The 21049-nt window shown below is 42.8% G+C and overlaps 1 protein-coding gene across 5 annotated transcripts in view; it reads left to right on the top strand.

Moving 5' to 3' along the window:
- The window catches only part of LOC309718592 (multiple C2 and transmembrane domain-containing protein 1-like), a 148132-nt gene that overhangs the window by 111057 nt on the left and 16026 nt on the right, over positions 1–21049 (top strand). For 3 of the 5 annotated variants that reach the window (XM_082554005.1, XM_082554004.1, XM_082554008.1), the window contains 3 exons: positions 2854–2970; positions 12865–12921; positions 18287–18385. In XM_082554005.1, coding sequence (XP_082410131.1) covers positions 2854–2970; positions 12865–12921; positions 18287–18385 — 273 coding nt within the window. The remainder of the gene's footprint in view (positions 1–2853; positions 2971–12864; positions 12922–18286; positions 18386–21049) is intronic. The other 2 variants (XM_082554007.1, XM_082554006.1) reach the window with 1 other exon arrangement.

Here is a 21049-nt window from a genome sequence, read left to right as displayed (position 1 = left end):
GGCCGCTACATAATGTATCTGTGGCCACAAAGGGTCATTTACAAATTATTCCCGTAGACCACATCTGGAGCTTCATCTAGCTTTTCCCCCCTTTCGATCCAACATGTTTTCGTCCTTTTTTTCCCTTTTTTTTTTCTTTTCCCTCCTCTGCTATTTTCTGGTCACTGACATCCACAGCAGGCTTCTTCCCACTCCCTATTCTCCAGGCGAAAAGCAGCGAGCGACGGGGGGTGACTGTGATCGCCCGGTGGAAAGGTCCAGGCACTGTAGGGCCCCATTGCTGCCTGGCCGGTGGGCACATAGACGGTGCAGAGCCGGCCGCTGCTGAGCCGGGGTGTCCGGTTTCTCTAGCTGCCAGTCAAAACTTCACCCTCAGCCACCTTAACCACCTGGAAGAGGAATAAAGGCAGATGACAGGTTAAATAGCCTCTGACAAATAGAGAAAAGAGCAGGAATTTATTTATTTTTTTGAAAAAGAAGATTTCAATGTTTAAGAACAAACATTCGGACAGTAAAGTACAAGTTAATTTTCTGCTCTGTGATGAAAATGTGAGTGAAAAGACTACCATACAGCAAAGATTTTTAAAATGCATTGTTCTGTATTCCTACTGTAAGTGGTATTTATAGTAGAGTATAGAACAGAGCGTGTGAAGACGTTTATAAGTATGCAGTTATTAATAGCTTCTACTAGAATAGTTTCAAAGAAATGTGCTCCTCTGTTTGCTCAATTGAAGTCAACTTTCTGCACCTCTGTTGCACATTTTTGTAGTTAGAAATTGTCAGAGTGTTTATCTCCGTTGCAGATCATACAGATTTCTAAATTACAGTAATTTGGAGCAGATGGATAATTTTAGAATAGTTATATTTTGTAGGGAAAACGTGCGCAATGGTGTTATTGTGTTTGTCTGTACGCAAGTTTCTGCTGTCGAGCTTTTTCACGATCCTAACAGTGTTTTCTGATGAGTGAAGGGAAATTGTTGTGTTGCTTATTAGTATACAAATATGAATTATTAAAGAGTTTCTTTCCAGTTCTCCTACACAGCTGTATCAGAGAGAGACTCTGCGTATGTAACAAAGTAAGTTGAGCCTGAGAGAGACGGAGAAAGACTGCGATCCTTTGGGGAGATTTGCCTGTTTCACCAAGGCCATTCAGGTTTTATTTGAAGAAGAAATTTTGCTGTGAGCATTATGCAAATGTACTGGACATTTCTAATGTTTAATTTATGTCTTATATTTTTTTTCTTCCTTTTTTTTTGCTTTGTGGATTCAGCGTCTGTTAGTTAATTTTACATGGAGTTATAATTCCGCTCTAAAGTTTGGATACGAGCCTTTCGAACTTTTCCATGAAGTTGGAAAAGTTGAGGATAAAAATTTAATTTGTAAACATGGTTTTATTGAGAGGGGCATGTGTTTTGTCCGTTGTGACGTAGCAGTCGAGTGTGTCTGTGTTTTTTAATGTTTGACTGGCTTTACTACAATAACAACAGCCTGGAATGCACTATGGTGCTGAGATCTTGAACCTCTCACTCACATTAACCCTGTATTACACACATACAAAGGCAGATATTAAACAGTGTCGTTGTTGATAATTGAGCCTGCGCTCACTCTTGCCGGTGTTTGCACAACCAAACAGGATAAATCAGAATTGGTAGACAGACATTATATGAGCTTTATACAGTAATAATCTCAATTTCATCACTTTTAAAAGTTTGTCATCAACACTGATTGTTAAATAAGGTTGTCTTTCCATACACAGACTAATTAATTTCAAATCTGCTGTGCCCATATTTGAAATAATGGATTACTCGTACTTGAATTCACTGAATATGTTTCACAGCGAAAGATTAAGCATTAGGCATGGTTTGCATTTTCGGCATTTGTTATAATTGCTGCAGTTTTTTTTATTATCAGTCGCGACAAATCTCTGTGTACTTGAACATGATATTATTCGATAAGATAAATATGCTTTCGCTCTATTTATTTCTGACAGATTTTGTTTCCTGAAAAACGCCCCGTCTCAACCTTTCATTTACAATCGACAATGCTTTCTCACAATCTACACAATGCTGCCAGAAAACATCAGCCTTCCATGATTAGCAATTTTACTTTCCCACACGTATCTTCCCAACCACCGCAGTAATCTGTTGTCAGAGGCTAAAGAGTCCTGCCAAAACCAGAATACAAGGTTTTAGGAAAGGTTAATTTTCAGATGGTACTTTTCTTGTTTGGTGATGAGAGGGGAGGTATAGAGGTTATGGTTTTGGCAGATGGGTGCAGAGGAGGTTAGAGATGGGGCGAACGACTCTTTTGGGCCAAGAGAGAGGGTATTGGGTCTTGGAGTGACAGGGTTAGGGACTCGGGTTGTGGGGTGTGCGGGGGTCATCTTCTGGAGTTTGGGGTTGAGTATAGAAGGGTCAGCTTTGACGTGCTGCGGCTGAAACGGTACATGACCTCAGACTCTGAGATGATTGGCATGGACGATAGAGGCTCTGACGGCTCATACTTATCCTCCTCACCATCCTCCTCCTCCTCAACTTTGAGACCCAGAAAAATGAATCCTTAAGGGGTCATGGCGGCTTCACCCTCAGCTCACTGACACCAGGCCTACTTCTTTGTTAAAGCAAAGACTCATTTAATAGTTTTTACTGCATGGAGTTTATGATTCTGCATATGAATGTGTGTTGTTTTTTGAGTCACACATATGGCACATGTGGCCAGCTTAGATTCTCAGGAGTTTGTCTCATGAACGCCCGTATGGCGTCTTGAATATATACATTTTTAGCCCGCGTTGATCTCTCGGATTTCTTTTTGCTTTTCTTTCACAAGCAGTTTTCACGTTGTGTCTTTCAACAGCTTTTTGTCGTTGTCGTTTGGAACTTTGAGCTCTACATGATTCCTCTGGCGTTGCTTCTGCCCTTGGCCTGGACCTACATGCTCATTGCGTCGGGGAAGGACACCAGGCAAGATGTGGTGAGTAACCCCATCGCTTCTTGATATCCCTCCGCCTTTCTTTCCTTTCACTGTAAAAGCCCATTTCCACATACAATGCAGGTTAAATTCAACCACAGCTGTTTTGTTGGGACATTGATTTACTGCATTAATCATGCGATGATACATTTCCAGACATATTAAAAGCATTAGATATTTGGGACGTAACATTTTGACTGCTGATGAGCATTGATGTACAGATAAGTGAGAAACAGAGGGTTGCAGTTTCCTGTAGAAATGTAGAATATACTCTCAGATTGAACTGCACGCCACAAACTTTGAACAGATTTTGAATTTCACATGTGAAAACTCTCTGCCGATTTTTTTTTTCTTTTTCTTAATAAAAATCTCCGTCTGCCACATGAGGTGCTGCATTCTCAGTGCAATCTCACATTTCTCACTTTGCCTTCTTTGAGGCAAAGAAAAGGGAGAAATAATAGGCTGTCACCTTGAGCAATGTTACGCCACTTACCTGGTAGTATATTTATTTAATTCATTTATTTTTTATCTCTTATACCAATTAAGTGATGTCAAAGCAATGTCATGGAGAAACAGACATGTTTTAATCATGGCCAGGCACATTTGGAGAGTAGAGAGTGAAAACGAGAGAGCGAGCTGGACTATGGCATGAGCGTGAACAATGAAGTGATTAATTTTAATAAGTGCCTTTTTCTCACTTGGAAATAACCAGTTAACAGACTTCCGATTTCCTTGCAGTCTTTTGCCTTCTATATGTGTATATTTATCTCTTCATAGGGATTCTATGGGTTAGATTGGATTGGATTTGGAAGAGGTATTAAATTCAGTCATCATAATGAACCAAATCTAATAGCTGTGTGTCATTGCAATATTACAGAATTAAATGTGAACTCTACATAGCATATAGCGCAGATTTATTGTTTCGTCTCAAGAGCTAATCTTCTCTATTCATAAGCTTCCATTTCCATATTTGTTCATTTAAAAACATGGCATTGAAATTAGCAAAATGATCCTTGTGTTTCTTGACAATAAACTGGCAGTTATACTCCAGTTTTTGGTTCATGTTTAAAAATCACATTTTCACTGCATGCGCTCAAGTGAAGAATTAAAGGTTTACTATTGTAGGTAAGTTCACAGACAACATAAATCATTTGCGAAGAACATAGACTTTAATTTTAGAGACACTTTTCTCACCTGTAGATGGCGACATTGCTTGCAAAAAAAAAAAAAAGAATAGCCACACATGCCTTAAGACAAAACCTGGCATGATTATGTGTCTCTCTACCTGCTGCTTGTATTTATCCAGACCTAATGATATTTTTTTTCTGTGTACTTCCTAAGTAAAATGAGGCAACAATGGTTGCATATCCCCGTAATGTGGCACTCAATTCACATTCCAATAAGTGCATGTAACTCACACTTCATGTGGAATTGCTTTTCTCTCTTGAAAGGGACTATTGTGTCTCAAGTACCTCAGGACTTGGTTGAAACCTTAAGACATGTTCATACTGTTGATTCTCATATGGCAAGCGCCTTTAAGTATGACAACAATGGTCTGCCCAGTTCTACTTAAAGGTCTTACGAGCAAAGACAAAAACTGTCAGATGTTAAAACTCGGTGTTTTAACATCTGGTGCTGTCTTACTATTTTATTATTATTGTTATTATATCCTATCCAAAAATCTCCTTTTGGAGATTTACCTGGTCAAGAAACCTGTCCAGCAGATACAATTTAGGATCTATCTGCTTCATTTTCAAAGTAGCATTTCCACACTTGATCGTGATCTTCTGTATTTACAGCATAAATGCAAACCACATAATTTGACTGACTTCAGCTGGGCTTGTTGGGATGAAAGCAGGGCGCCTTAAAATATTTCCCACCAACTAAGAACCATTTTCATTTGAGTTTAATGTCTTGAGGCTTGTCATGTAACTACTCTACTGGATTTATATGCCAAGGGTTAGACCAGACCAGGGAGTGGTTTTGCCTCTGAAGCTTGCTTTAATATCGCTGTCTTCAGAGTGTCGTTCAGACTGTCGTTCAGACTGGAGAGTGTTTGGTTGAATTCAAAGGATCATCAGGATCATCAAGAACGGGGTGTTTTAAGACACGAGAGCACCGCCTTTAACTTTGGTATCTGACCTTCTTCAGTTAAATGTCTTTACTGTCTAATATGAGCAGCATTTGGCAATAGCTTTAACTGAGTGTGTAGTGTAACTCTTACAGTTTGACAGTCTTGATATGTGTGGGTAGGAGTGTCGATGATGGCGCTGGCTTAAGGAGTTTTTGAGGAGGCTGGTGGTGAGATAGTTAGAGGCGCACTATAAGATCGTGGGATAGCACTAAAGTAAATGTGCTCTAGGTTTGTATGCAGGTGCATCCGTAATGGATGGATACTAAATATTGTTTGTGTATGTCTGATGTCAATTAGTATATTCCCTTTATTCCTAGGTTATAACAAATAAATATGAAGGACTGCAGTGTACACTCATATACATTTACACAATTCATTCCAGGTGTGTGTTTGCATGGTACGAACACGAGTGTAGAACGTTAATCTGTGTGTGCAGATACAGATAAAAGTCGTCTGTGTGTGTTTGAATCTGCTGTGCGAGTGAGTCTTTGCAGTGATGCATCTGATGAAAGTTGAAATTGTCAAAGATTGGCTCTATTAATGCCTCTTTCTTGCTGCTGTGGCAGCTGTGCACAGGTGACACAAAGAAAATTCTCTGGCGATCACTGCCCCGCTTTTGTCTCTGTTGCTGTCTCACTGCCTTCGGGTTAGTGCACGCGCAGGACCGTCTCTCCTTTCTTCATTATCAGCTCTGTGCCTCGTCCTCTCCTGATATTAATATCTCGTCTCAAATAAGACTAAAAGCAAAAGTAAGGTACGATAGAAGCGTTTGTTATTTTGCTGAAATGCTGTACACGTAGACAAACGCACACATACACTCGAATACACACATTTAGACACAAGTATCCCTCGAGTCCTGTCCCTGTTTGTTTTCAGACAGTTTTCCCCCGGTGCAGGGGGTGGGGGTGAGGAGGAGGGTGAGGGGGTCTCGTGGATTCCTCTTCCGAATCTTTATCAAGCTGAAGTCATGGACGACTCACTGTTTCCCTCTTGCACTTGGCAGAGACACTGAAAAGAATAGAAAAGAAAACAGGGGGAAAGGCTTTCTAATTACTTTAAACAACACACCAAATTAAAGCATTGTGCTGAGCTGAGCAAGGGTCAGCATCCGGAGCGCTGCGGTTTTCCAGCAGTCTGGGGTGAGGGTAATGCCAAAGGAATCTCTGCTGAACTCACTCTGAAGGTTGAGAGAGAGAAACAGAGATGGTGAGAGAGAATGAGAGAAAACAGGAAAAAAAAAAGCCCACACTTGAGTACAGACTTCCTAATGAACTGGCCTTGCTTCATCTGACGGGTTCAGCGTGCTTACCCTTCGACGCTTTTACACCACAACCACAACCCGTATCCCTGTCTATAGCGAATAAACAAACACAGTGTTCTTTACATGCTGTATTTCACCACTCAGGGTCACTGACTGTTGTGCGGTTACATGCTGCTTTGCAAACAGATCCCGGATCAGCTGCTTCTTAGCCTAGCCCCAACCTTGACCGGTACCTGCTAAGCAGTCAGAGCGTCCTTAAGAACAGCGATTAAAGGAGGCACAGCACCAGTAAGGTCCCCGACCTCCTTTCTTATCATGTAGCACTCTGACCCGTGAATGCTGACTCTCCAGCACCGTTGGCTGACCTGTATGTCATGGTGTAACGTGCTCCCTTGCTCTCTGAGCAAACAAGAGGACCCTTTTATGTTTTTGAATATTTGCTGAATATATGAGGATGATGCTCCTTTTATTTGTGCATTCAAATGTATTATTAAGAAAGACTCTTGCTATTTTTCTGCTTCTCCGTTTGCATCGCAATGAGATGACCTCTCCATCTCACGCTTGTTTGGATACCTGGGACAATTTGGAGGTTATATCTGTCCTCACACTGGGCTTTGGTCAAGCAGAGGACCGGCTGCTCTGCTGGATGAGAGAGATGGCTGCTAGATACATGTGCACGCATGTCATAGCAGCGAGTTGTATTCTTGCGTGTGCCTGCTTGCATGAATAGATGATGGGCACCGAGATTAACAAGCAGGAACACATCCCAAAAGAAATCTTTCCTTGCCGTTCTCTTGGCCCAGAAAAGCCCTTACCAGATGTTTTGAAGGTGTTAATTTCAGTGCTGGCTGTCGGAGAGGATACATATGGAACACGGTGATGTCTCTTTCTACCACAGGATGACGGGCAATTAGGCTTCGTCACACTGGAGCACCATCCTCTTTATCCCATGCTTCAGACCATTACATTGATTCACCCAATGGATCCACCAAACCATTACGGAAGAGAAGACCTTAATGGCCTGAAGATACTTCACACTTACATATACGCCTCCTGTGGCACAATAGCTGACTATGATAAGTCCGCTCTCGCCACATGGTGATTTGAATCATTCTCACAGAGCTTAGTTATTGAGGTCACAAGGATCTACTAATACTAGTTTAATATTTACTTTTCTCTGCTGTGTGTAACAGCAGCGTATTGTTCGTTAGTGTAAATAAAATCTGGTTTATTTCCAGTCAGAATTGTCACATGTTATTTGAACACTGTATCATTTTTAGAGCGAGTCTTCATTGCGATTTCTATCTGTTCTATTTTCTCCTTGATTTTGCATCTCAAAACAACTTTGCTCGCAACACTGTGCCTTGACATCTGCCCTCATTAAGAGCCACGCGCAACGCAGGTGGAGTAGAAGTAAATATTAGGAAAAGCTGGAAGGAAAAGAGAATGCGCTGCCTATTATACCTCAACTCCTCCAGGAAGTCACACCATTTTTTGCTCATAAAACTGTAACTCTGGAAAGACAAGGGGAATGAGAAAAGGAGATGGAGTGGGAGCAGGAGACAGAAAAAGACAGGGAGGCATTCAGAGAGATGGAGGCAGAGGAAAGCAGCGGTGGATGGCAGGCACTCCTCAGTGTGGAGTCAGACATGGCAGTTGGTGACAGGTGACAAAATCAAAAGGTCATGTCACTTTTAACTGGGAGCGCCTGTGCCCCGCTGATTTCCCCCGTGCCGCCCCGGCATCGCCGTGCTCATCTCTGCTGCTCTCGCTGCCTCTCTGTCTCTGCTAAACTGGCAGATAGGATGGCAGGCTGGCAGGCAGAAAGACAGGCAGCGGGCATAGTTTGAAGCGGGACGGGAGCATCGGGAGCAACAGGGATGCCACTGCAAAATCCTCCCATCCTTTTCATCATATTGCCACCCCCCTCTCCCATCCCACTCCATTTGTCTAACTCCCTTCATCACACTGAACCTTTGTAACTGTCTGTGCTCTTTGCTAACAACACCAGCAGTTCAGGGTGTCTGTCTCAGTGCCTGTTGGCGTTGTTGTTGTTATTTTGTCTTCATAGCTCTTTGTTAGTGTTTTTGGTTTAAACCTTGAGCTTAAGTCTACAGATGTATGTGTTTCTGCCATACAAGACATGTAGTATGTTACTTGCTCTAGAACTCGTTAGCACAATTGAATATGAAGAACAATGAGAAAAGCTAGACTTTTTAGATCTGAGAAAGACAAATAATGCTGGAGGAGCTGCTTAATCTCTGGCTGAACACTTGGTGATTTGTCAGTAGCTAAATAGGAAAGGAAGAAGTAGCTGGTGAGTTCGAAATGTCACAAAACAAGCCCAAAAACTCAATATCTTCTAGCGTTCACGAAATTTGGTGTTGCTTTCATGAATATGGAGCTGCCCTTCTCACCCCCACCACCAGCTCCGGTAGCACCCCAGCCTCACCCCTATCTAGCCCCCTGCTGGGTGAGCCCTGGCTTGGGCAGTGCAGATGGAAGGGCCCCCCTCTGAGGGCCACGGCTCTGACAGCTTGTGAAGGGCCCGCGTGGGTCAGCCAGGCTCAGCCTTATCAGCCGCGAAGCTCTTCCCCCAGTCTGCAGAAACTGTGGTGTAGGCAATATGTGCACACATACACATGCACTCATGGACAGTGCATACCAAGCAGGGCCTTGAGATCCCCCAGCCAGCCACTCAGCCAAACCTCAGCAGCTGGAGAGGTTAAAACCCCCTCACGTATCAAAGAGGAAAAGCAGCAGGAGGAAGGAGGGAGGGATAGAGGAATGGGAGAAAAAAAGACGGAAAAAGTATATCTTCATGTTCGCTGGCGATGTCTGCCTCGCCGTCAATTCCCCACGCGGCTGTCATTGGGAAGGTGAGGAGAGGAAATAGTGGAACTCCGTACGGCCAGCAGAGAGGCAGTTTTCAGTTTAGTAGTAGAATTTTACTTTTCCCCTATGGAGTGTTTGTGTGCGCTTGTTTCATTGATTCAGACAGGTTCTGTCAATTTTTTTTCCCTGCAAAACCAGGAGGATGGTGGATCATTGACTTGTGAAGTAATATTTGAAATACTTTGTGCGCAGTGCCTCAGTCGATATAAATATTTAGCTGATTAGTCTTGTATACATTTACCATGTTTCTGTCTTTCCAGTGACCTTAGGTAAATCCTTGATTTGGCCCTTTTCTTTTATGTGAACATACTCATGATTGTCTTATCTTCTCCTATGATTTAACTTATGATCATATTTACTATCAAATTCAGCGTAATGCCACAGAGCTGTGTATCCAGCAAGCAGAAGATCACAGTAATAATCCGTCTGACCCTGAGAATATGCTCTCTGTCCTTGAAAACACACTAGGGGTGCTGTTGCACCGCTGATGTTGTGCAAGAAGCTTCTCATAACTGTTCTTGAAAAACTTTTAGATATTTACCTGCACAGCTAATAGAAATAGTCCCCTCCAGCAAGAAATATCAGATCTTAATGCTCCTAATAACTCTTTCTTGTTTTTGTTTTTTTTAAGTGCAGGCACCTAAACTGTGCATTTCGCAGGCAACCATATATGCACCAAGAATCGAAAGTTTGGTCTTGTGATGCTAAAGTTCCATGTTTTTAGCAATCATGTATCAATTACCAGTTATGTTAAAGTGATGGCACCACAGTTTTCTAGCCACTAAAATAAGGACATAATACACCACTTTTGTGATATGGATTGACTCAAAGATGACTTATCCCCATAATTGAAACCTCCACATAAACAGCAGTAGTGTACTTGTTTTCGGATTAAGTAGACGATGCACTGTTGGTTTTAACTCACAGCTGTTTTAATTTGCAGCTGGTATTTTTGCCTTGATGCAAAATACAGTAAAAGAGGCAAAAAATAATTCAGATAAAGCGCGTCGAGCATGCAGAGCATGTGTTGGAAAGGGAATGCAGCAGCAAATTAATTCTTGCAAATTAGCTCTTCGCGTTTAGGCAAAGACCAAACAGATGCATTCACACATCCAAAGCCATTCGAACTCTCAATGTCATTGCGCTCGCTTGCATTCTTTGCGTGTATTTCATATTATCGCATCTATGTATGTATTTATGGGGCACAATGTAATCTGTAAGAGTAGCCTGCATCATCCCTGTATCATTTGAATGGGTCTGAATATGTTAATCCCCACCTCTGTAGATACTGAATTGACTGGAGCAGCTCTGCAGGCAATGTGAGCCCTGCGCGATCCTGTCGACAGCAAGGCTTTGATGCTGCCGTGCTGTAATGATAGTAATTCAAACAACATGATAATGGGGGGGATAAGCAGACAAATGATATCATACACCAAACAGGTCTTAGAAAGAGGAAAGAATGAGACAAATAGAGGGAGAGGTAGAGCGATGCAGAGAACGAAAGAGGGATGTTTGGAATTCATTGGCTGCACTGAGGTAATTTATATCCTCCCGTACTGAGACAGTAGCTTCAGTGCACGCATTTAGCCGTGGCAATCTTCAGGGCAGATGACATGTTCCGTGTCTTTTTATTTATTAATTTTACACTGTGTCTCATTGCAGGAAACATGACTTCTCTCTGTAACCAGCGGCAATAGAAGGGAGAGAGCAGAGCGGAGAGCAGAGGGAGACAAACGACTCTATCATTCTCTCTGTCTCTCTAGGTCATGCTTCTCCACCTAGCTCATGCTCATTTCTTTGTTTAAAGTTTGGAGCATGTGCCAGGCATGCCCTGCTAATGCCTCTGTGTGGAAGATTCCATTATATTTCTATTTTGGCATGGATGAAAGGATTTGGAGGGAACCATGATGTCTTTATAAACAGTTATAGTTCATTTGTTTAGAGATGCCAGAAGGCTTTCATTTTTACAGTATCTCATCTACATCTTTTCCCTTGACTGAGCACGAGAATTCCCTCTTCGGTATTTGTATAGTGTAGCGCTGGATGTGCTCAGTGTCAATAAAGAGACCGTCAAATGTGAACAGTCGAGCTTATTTGTCTAGACATGGCAGAGTTTCATTGAGCTGGGAATGGCCAGTTGTTACACAGTCAGACAGTTAAAATGAGGAGTTTCACACATACATGCACAGCACTTTGCCCTAGCGATTCACTTATATTGATAGAACAGGGACGCGCACGCACGCACACGCAGTACCCTCTCGACTCCGCTGTTCTGACTGAACTCGTCTTTGTTTGTGTGGGAAGCTGCATTTACATAAGAGGCTTATGTCAGCCGCCACATAGTTTCCCCCCGTATTCCAATGAAAAACAAAAAGGACAAAAGCTATTGTCTTGTTAAGTAATGATTTTTGGATTTCTCCAAACTAGTTTGCACTGTTCTGGATTTGCTGGGGGGGGGGGGGGGGGGTGCGGTAATGTCGGGGATGGGTGAAGGTTTTCGAGGGGGTAGGGGCTGGTAACGCTATCAAACAATGAGAGCAGATCAAATCCGAGGTTGACAGCTGTAGGGCTTATGATACGGCTGTTTGTTTATGTAAATCGTGGGCAACTATATGATTTGTCATATGATAAGCTGTGATGTGTCATTGATAGAGGGTGGATAAGATGCAGCTGTAATGGTTTTCACTTTGGTGGTATCAAGACACAGCCAAGTGTGAACCAAGGTGTTCAGGGATGAACTTCTATGGATACACGTGTGATTATTGCCTTGCTTTCACACATAGAGGTCTCTATGTGATTCCAGTGTGTCTTAAATAATTGTTTAAAATGTGCGCTACTTATTTTGTCCAGTACCCTTTATGTTTGCTGTCGTGAATTTAGACCGAGCGTGAGCAAGCGTCGTAAATCATGCCATTTTTCTTTGTGTTCTACAGTATGTCTTGTGGTTTCTCGGGGCTTCAGAGTCAGGTCGGCTCCAGTTTTCTCGGTTGTGGATCACTGAAGCAAATAGTTGCTGTTCTTTGTGACTCGGTCTCTGCACTTCAGGCTTTTCTTCTTTCTTCTCTTACGAAGCGTCTGCGAGGAAGAAGAAAAAAAAGCATAGAGAACTGAATGTATATAAACCAGTGGTGGAGGTGAGAGACTCATGCAGAGGTTAAGGAGGTCAGAAGAAGAGGAGTTCTGCTGTCTTCTCCCTTTGAACAGTATAAGTCTTACATGCTTTTGTGCAATGCCGTTTGACTGCTTGAATAGACTTTAATCCTCAGCCCGTGGAAATTCAAAGCCAGAGCATTTGCTTGCATTTCCAGAAGTGTCAACATATTTGAACAACAGAATGTTTCTAAAATTAAATTCTAATTGAGAACCATTCTGAAGCTTATGACATATTAGCACTCACAAATCCAATAGTTGTGCTTTCTGCATGTCTTCCATACTCATTAACAAACTCTTGCCAGACATAAGCAGAACCAATCAGCTTTAATATGCCTCTTTGGATGCTCTGATGATGTTAACCCTCTGTTATCTAATGTTTATCTGCACTATAGCTGTTGCATAAACATTTTATTTCTCCTTCTCGTTTTTCTCTTTGCTCTGTTGCAACTGTCAGGAAGCAGTGGAGGACCTGCTGGAGGATGAGGATGAGGATTTTGACAAAGATGACAAGGTAATTATGTCTCGTGTCAGAGATGCATTCACACACACACACACACACACACACACACACACACACACACACACACACACACACACACACACACACACACACACACACACACACTCGCACACACACTGCCTCAGGAGGGGTTGACACTGCTTCAGAGACCGGAAACACAAACAGACTAACAAAATGACTCCATCTTCCCCTCCCATCTCTTCCCCCTGTTCAGATATTCTCACTGCCTGAGGCACAAACACATGTTCACAGATTGTACAACCTTTTTAACCTTTTCAAAAGTTTTCTCTTTAGGTGTGTACATAACATATTCCTCACCTTTTCTGCTCGGGGTTTCGCTTTGTTTTTGATCTTTTCGACGCGCTTTGGTGCATTATCCCTAAATTTCCCTTCGTACAACAGTGCGCTAACTTTACAGACACTGTGCTTCAGTCTTTCTTCCTGTGAACATACACCCATATAAAGTGCTTAGTTAGCTATTTAGGTCCATTCACTGCTCCTTTATGTCGCAGTAAAACAGCATCTGGGCTTGTCCAGACACTATCAGGTAACAACAGGTGGCTACTTTACTGCCTCCGCTCGTTTGCACTGTAGGAACAGCTACTGAAACAAATGCCACTGGACGGGATACAGAACCTTGTCAGTGCTCCACCTGGGAATGGTAATTGAAATAGCACAGCGCTTAATCTACCCACTGTGTTGTCTGCTTTTCTTGTGTGTCAGGTTTGAAATGAAAGTAATTTTCTCCTTCAGACTCTGGTGTGTTGAGGTTTCAAGCAGTGTGAAACAAGAGTGGCATTTTAGCATAGTTTGCACTTGGTTTTATTTAGTGTGAAAATGAAAATGATTTGACTTGATGCTTGATACTTTTCTGCCTCACACCAGATTGTGATGTGATAATATGGATGGTCTGGTTTGGTAATGTTTTTTAAAAAAAAAACATTTCCAAGAAAGCTGATGTTGGACTTGTAGGCTACATTTACTTATCTAACGCCAACTTTACAACAGACAACAAAAAGGAATGGTTAAAGAAAAAAAACTTTAAAAAAAGAAGCAACATTTATTGTGTCATTGGTCAAACAGTCATCCCACTAGAAAGTCAGCAATCAATCAGCCAGGCAGCCAGTTGAGGGATGAACACACAGCAATATGTGAGCATTACATCCTCTCCCACAGTGCAGAGGCAGAAGGAAAGTTTCTTGGCTGTGAAGTTCCAAGGCTGAAATGTACAGGGGGGCACTGACTGAAGATATGCACCAGGCAACCTTGAACCTTTTTTTCCCCCCACTCCTTCCCTGTGTCTGTCCTCCTTATTGCATTTCTAACCTCCTCTCTGTGGGGTGGGGGAATAAAAAATACAAGCATTTGAAAAGCTGCAGATTATATAAAATACATTTTGGACTTTCATATTGAAATGAGGTGCGGAAGCAGTTTGTGCGGCCTCCGTCAGATTTGGTGGCGAACTGATTATTCCAAATAAGAAGGCCTTGCTCTGTGTTCACACAGGGCTGGGATGCTGGATAGCACAGCTGCCACAAAGGCTACAATTTACCAACTCTGGCTTCATACATTTTGATCTATTGCTCCCCTCAACTGTTAGCATTTCATTTGAGCTGTAGGGAAGTTGAAAGGGGGCATTTTTCTTTTTTCTTCGCCTACATCTCTCTCCCCTCCCACTCTCCTTCTTCCCCTTTCCACAATCATCCCCTTCCCTGACTTTTTTCCCCCCCTTTTGCTGTGACACACACTCTCTTCCCTTTGCTCTCCCTCCAACCTGGTTAAGTGCAGAACAAATGGACTTTCAGGGCTTAGCAAATTTGTCTTTCACATTGGATATGAGGTCTTTTACATTGGATATGAGCTGCAGCTTCAGATTGTATGAGTAAGTATGAAGGACGGGTCAAAGGAGGCCTCTTTAATGGCACAGGCCTATAGGGGAGAGTGGGAAGAAGAGAAAGAGAGCAACAGAGAGAGAGAGAGAGAGAGCAAAGGGAGAGGAAAAAAAGATTAATAAATGTGCCAAGGCCTCATTTTAATTGAACTTGAAGCATATGTTGCAAGTATGTACAATCTGTCCCAGATGTTTACTTGGGCCATGTGCACAGCTCTTCCCAGTGCACCACAAGGCAGCTATTAGCTGGATAACCTTTGCTCCAGAGGGTAAATGGGGTATTACATGGCCAAAAACTAGAGCACCTGTTTTTCATTGCATAGAGGACCCCTTGCAGGCTTTTTGCCTTGGATTACCACATGTGTTTTGACTTAACAGATTGTTGGGCAGACGTGAAAAGTGTCTTTCTTGTGAGCAAGCACTGATATTAGTCACTTAATCTCAATGAAAGTCCAGCATCTAGACTAATTGATGGGGACGGCTGAGTTGTTAAAGCCAAATAGGCAAGCACACGAAGGGTGAAAGAATGTTAGACATAAACTAATTCTTTTTGTCTTCTCCCTTCCGTCACATTGTGTGTGTGTGTGTGTGTGTGTGTGTGTGTGTGTGTGTGCACTCACCTTGATATGGAATTTTTTTCTTTTTATCCCGAAGTGCATTACTCATGTAACACATAAACGTAAGAGACACATTTATTGAAATTGCGTATCTAGATTTAACAGTTACGGTTATTATTATTTATACTACATATAAGGATGAGTGTTTGAGGGATAAAAAGGTCTACATTTTTTCATCGATTTGAGAGTCCTGTAGTCTAATTTATGATCGAAAAACCTTTAACTCAGCTTGTGCTGTTGATTATAAAATCACGTCTTTGATTTTCTTTTATGAAATGCCAAAAGGAATCTCTTAAATGATATGGACAGGTATCTGTGGCCTTTTACACAAAGCAAATCCATGGTTTTCTTTTAAACCTGTCTTACACTTTTAAAACGGCATCCTGCAGTATCTTTGTAGACCCCTTTCACCATCTTGAAATACAGCTTGAGCAGTGTGAGATAGCAAAAACACGCTGCACATTCCTGTATTTACAAGCATGTGGCTGCAGGGGCTTAAGTGTATAATGTAGCTTGTGATGTCTCCACTCACCTGTGGGCTCGCTGTCCAGAGCTGGCATGAGCCAGTAGCCTTTAGGCTCTGCACGGGTGCGAGTGTTTGTGTGCGTTAATGTGTTTGTGTGAACGTCTCACGTGGATGTGTGTGTGCAGCTCAGCTGCCTCCCAGAGGGGGGCTTACTGGAAAAATGGAAAGAGAGAGTGAATGGGAGAGAGACAGACTGAAGGAGTGAGGAGATTACCCTCACACGGTTGACTGGTCACTGAAGCGCTTGTGCTCCGCTCAGCTAGGCTCCACTAGCCTCAGGAGGACCTGACACAGATAAGATACACACTGCAATCATGTCCTGCTCACGGGCTTACTGCTCGGTGCACTCCCTCTCTCTTTCTCCCTCTATGCCTATCTATCAATATCTCGCTCACATACACACACACGTACACAGACATACCACATGTACCAAATCATCTTTTTGGTTTCTCGATTATTCCGACTCATTTTTCTCCTCGTAGTAAATATAGAGCAGACGTTATTACTTAGTTTGAACATTGACCTGAAAAAATGTGAATGTTTTGTCGTCGTTTTTTTTTTTAATAGACCCAGTTCTTCAAGGCATCAGATTTGGGGGTCAAACAGTAACCCACCGGCTATTCTATAATTTAGTTTTTTTTTTTTTTAACCTATTGAGGCAGAGGCTTAATATAGTTCTAGTATTTAGGATATCCTCATGTAATGTGTGTACATCCAACCTGACACATCAGTAGTAGATTTTAAAGGTGCTATTGATGAGTTATATAGAATTCCCTGTTTCTTCATACCGCCACAGAGTTTCTCCTTATCCTACTCATCTGTAGTGCTGAGACAGCCATTTCACCCTCTGCTGCTGTCCCTGCAGGCATGACTCATGCAACATACAGAACATGTATGGGCGCACACAATCCTGCCCGTGTGTGTGTGTGTGTATGTGTTCATCGCTTCTTCTCCTGCAAGCGTATAACTGCTGATGGATGGCTAGTATCAGCACACATATCCAGTGCAGGCCTCACAGCCACTTTCAGCTGTTGATGTTAACACCCAGAATCTCTGTTTCTTTTCAAATGTGGCTGACTGTCGTCTTTCTCTCCACAACTTTTCTCCGTTTTTTTTTCTCCACTCAATACTATTAAGCGAGCGCTCCATGAAAAGTTAAATAGGGCACATGCAGCGCTGTTTCCACGACTTGTCTCCAGATAGCACATAGAGCTTCTGTAGCACCTCCCTAAGCCACCGCACTCCTCTCTTAGCCCCAGTCACGGCACTGTGCCGATCACTCAGATAACGGCATGGCATAATGTAATTGGACTAAAGAGCGCACTGGGAATTATATCAATGCTCTGGAAGAGGGGGAAAAAGTGTGACTGAAATGTTGTTCTGGGGAGGCTATTGAGCTTGAGATGCAGGTATCGGGGGGGTTCAGCTGCTGAGGAGAATGGGTGAAAGAGACAGAGCAGGAGAGAAGGGAAGAGAATAAAGTTTGAATGTCTGTCTTTTCTTCTTGCTGCCTGTGAAGGATGAAAAGCGTCACGCTGTAAAAGATGCTTTTGACTTTTCCGCTTCATTTTTCTTCCCATCTCACTGTCTTTTTTTTTTTCTCCCCCGTTGTTCAGCAGAGACGCTGGTAGGAACTGCATTTTAATCATGTTTTGCTAATAGAGGCAGGAATGAAAACAAAAAGGAGGGTGAAAGAGGCAGAGAGGAGTATTGTCTGTCTATGCAAAACACACTGCATTGTTTGTTTGTTTTCCCTCTTTGTCACACACATACATCAGGTGGATCATCTCTCACTATCTCTATTCCCCCCAGATGCATATCTCTTGCTTTGTCTTTCGCTTTCTATCATCACTCCTTCATTCTCAGTCTTTCTAGCCTGGTTCAAATGAAAATTGGTAATTTTTTGCACCATGGGTCTTTTTTTTTTTTTGTTGGTTTGTTTTTTTTTCTTTGCTTTCGGCACTATTCTTATGCGCTACAGTGCAGTGACCACGGTCTTTGTAGAGATTGCGGACACGGGCGCTCATCCTGATAGATATGCAATAGTCCAGTGGACTCAGGGAGATGCATATTTAGTTTGAATTTTACTACCCAATGCTGTTGTTTCAAAGTTTAAATAAAGATGAGCACTGAAAAAAAGAATATTTTCTGCATTGCAAGGCTGAAGCTGTTTTGATTGCAGTGCTTTTGCTGTTTTCTTTCCTGCACAGGGTGATATAAATGTATAAGACCACAGCTGCAAAACATCCACATTTTCTAAACCTTTTGACTTTAATTTCTGTGGGTTGTAAAGAGAACATCTCACTGTAATCTATCCACAAGGACCCTAAACCAGGCCCCTGGGAGGACAGCCGTGATAAAAACCATATCCTCGAGGATATGTTGGCTTCCTGGCACTTTGAATGGATACGAGCAATGGTGGTAAGTTGATCTGTGTGTGGTTCTGGCACCGACTCCCGATGGTGTTTGTTGCTGTCTCCCAGTTCCCTTTTTTAGCTCATCGTCTGTCCAGCGGCCTCTGTGTGCCGTCCTGTCAGGGTTTGTGTACAGTACCTGTCCCCCATGTCCGCGTCTCGATTAACACCCACACACACACTGCACGTTTGACCCTCAAATCCAAACCCACTGCAAGGGTTCTGCCTGTGCCTGCTTTTTAAGGTAATGGGGGAAGCTACTGAGCTCCAGCATGGAAAGCGGCCCCTGTCTTTGTCTTTGACTTCCCTGTGGCATTGTAGACTTGTTAAACATTGAGGTGAAATGTGTAGACTGAGGTGTGACAGTGTGTTTTGCTGGTGGGGCTTTTGGTTCTGGGGCAATAAAAGGTGACATGGGAGTCACTCGAGTGCTTTTGTGCTTATTTATTTTTGATACAGTTTGCACAGAAACAGGGAGCACAAGGGAATAAAATGTTCTTCTAGGTTGGTGTAGTGTTTTTTGGGGGGTTTTTTTTGGCGTGCCAAAAAGTAAGCTTTTAGATTCAAGCTTCTTTGAAAGTACTAATTAGGACTCACTTACACATAAGGACTACTTTCACACCTTATGACCCCCTAAGTCACTGATAATAGACAGCTAACAAACTCATTTTCGAGTGAGTTTCAGTTCCCTGAGTGTGTGTGCATGGGTGTGCGGTGGCTGGTGCGGTGATTTAAATGTTTTTCTCAGCGCTTTTGCTTTAAAGTTGCTACAGGAACTGCAAAATTGTCACATATTGCTGAAGAAAATCCCAATGCTCATTATGCCTAATGCAACAATGACTATTCCCCCCAACTGTTATTGTTCTGAATCGCATACACACAAGTGGCTGAACCAACTGAACTTTTTGATTGATGAACTATGCATCAAAGGATTACAACGAGCAGCTCCTTGCACTGTAGGTGAGGAGTTCTTGCGTGTTCTTATCCACCCAAAGTAACTCTTATCGAGACTCTCGCCGAATAGGATGTTGGAGATGGCACACACTCAGCCCTCTCGGTCTCTCATTGGACAGAATGTGGAGCACAACACTTGACAGCAGTGTCGTCTGAATTTGAAAGTCAGACATGTAAGAAGGCAGCCGCCACCTTTTCTTTTAACAAGAGTCATAAATCTGTAATGAGCACAGAGAGGATGCATATTTTATTTACTTTTTTGAAGATGTGATCCCTTCACTTCATAGCAATGCACTCTCGTTCTGTTGTTTTTTTTTTTCCCCTTTCCAAAACAAAGTTTAAGACAGTAGATTTTACAGCTTTTTCTATCTCCTGTGTGTCTGAACATGAATGTATAATTAAAAACATGCCAAGGTTAGCAGGTTTTACAGATTGAGGTGCAATTTCACCCCAGCAAGATTAAAATATGATGTCATTAATGAGAGTAGTTAAAAATGTGACACGCGTGTCTTTGAGTTTTGTATGTTTCCCTGATTTTAAAAATATGAAAGCTGATATGTACTCTCATCTTTTAGGCATTTGACAGTACAGTGGGATGCTGTGTGTTTTAAGCCAACCCGGATAGAGAGACTTAGACAAACAGACGCACTTAGACAGACTGACAGACTGACGGACGAGGGGAGATGGGCTGGAGCAGCTAAACCAGGCCAACAGAGGACAAGACTAATGTCGTCCCATTCATCACACTCCGCCAGGCTGCTTCCTGGGAAGGACAGGGGAAGGAGAGTGCGGGAGCAGGGGGAGCAGAGGTGAGGTAGGATGGCGGTTCAGGGCGTGGCATGCAGCGGGAGGCCAGGAGAAGGTGATCAAGTGATCAAGAGCAGAAGTTGAGAGGTAGTAGTCATTTATGTTTTTGTGTGCACACCTGACCTTGAGCCTTGATAGAGTGGCTGGTGTGGTGGAGGTGATGAGAGGCCCCACGGGGATATGGGTAAAGATGATCAGTGGCAAACAACCTCCTGCCAACCAGACGCATTAGAGACACGCACACAAACTCACACTCATAACGCCAGAAACCTTTCTCTTTAGGACAGGAAGCAGAGGTCAAACTGAAAATATATTAGCGCCGCCTCCTTTAAAAACTCGCTACTCTCGTTCCCCCCTAACGCTCTCTTTTATATACAGTATGTGTAAACTTATCCCCGCAATGGGACTTGGCTGGGTGAAGAGACTAATTAGCGCTAGAGAGCATTGTGCGTGCGCGGGCCACCTTCAGCTGACAGACTTAACTGGAGCTTGTCTTTGACTGTGTTGAAGCAACCCTCGGCACACACAGGTTCTCTCAAACGAGCAATGCAGCACATCATGTGAACGCAGGAAAATACATATACAGTCTTTCTGCTCCGGCCTATAGGAGCAGGATTCAGGATGCCCCTTCTCATCTTTACTGGACGTGCTGTGCATCTCAACAGCACAGTAACACAAATATTTCTGTATTATGTTTAGAGAAAGAGAGGTCAAGATGGAAAAAAATGTATCCCCCCTCACCCATTTGCCCATGGATTAGCTGTTATATGGGATAAATTATTTATTAAAATGGTACCCACCGATTTAAAAAAAAAAAAAAAAAAATCGAACATCTGCCCCTTTCATGTGGCGCTGGCGAGGTGCCAGGTTGCAGGGTGGTATCTGAGGCCATTCACAGGGTCTTTGTCTT

This window comes from Aulonocara stuartgranti, assembly GCF_965226115.1.
Source record: "Aulonocara stuartgranti genome assembly, chromosome: 12".
Taxonomy (NCBI): Eukaryota; Metazoa; Chordata; class Actinopteri; order Cichliformes; family Cichlidae; genus Aulonocara; species Aulonocara stuartgranti.
Note: the sequence above shows the minus strand (reverse complement) of the source record. Positions and strands in the feature narration are given on the sequence as shown.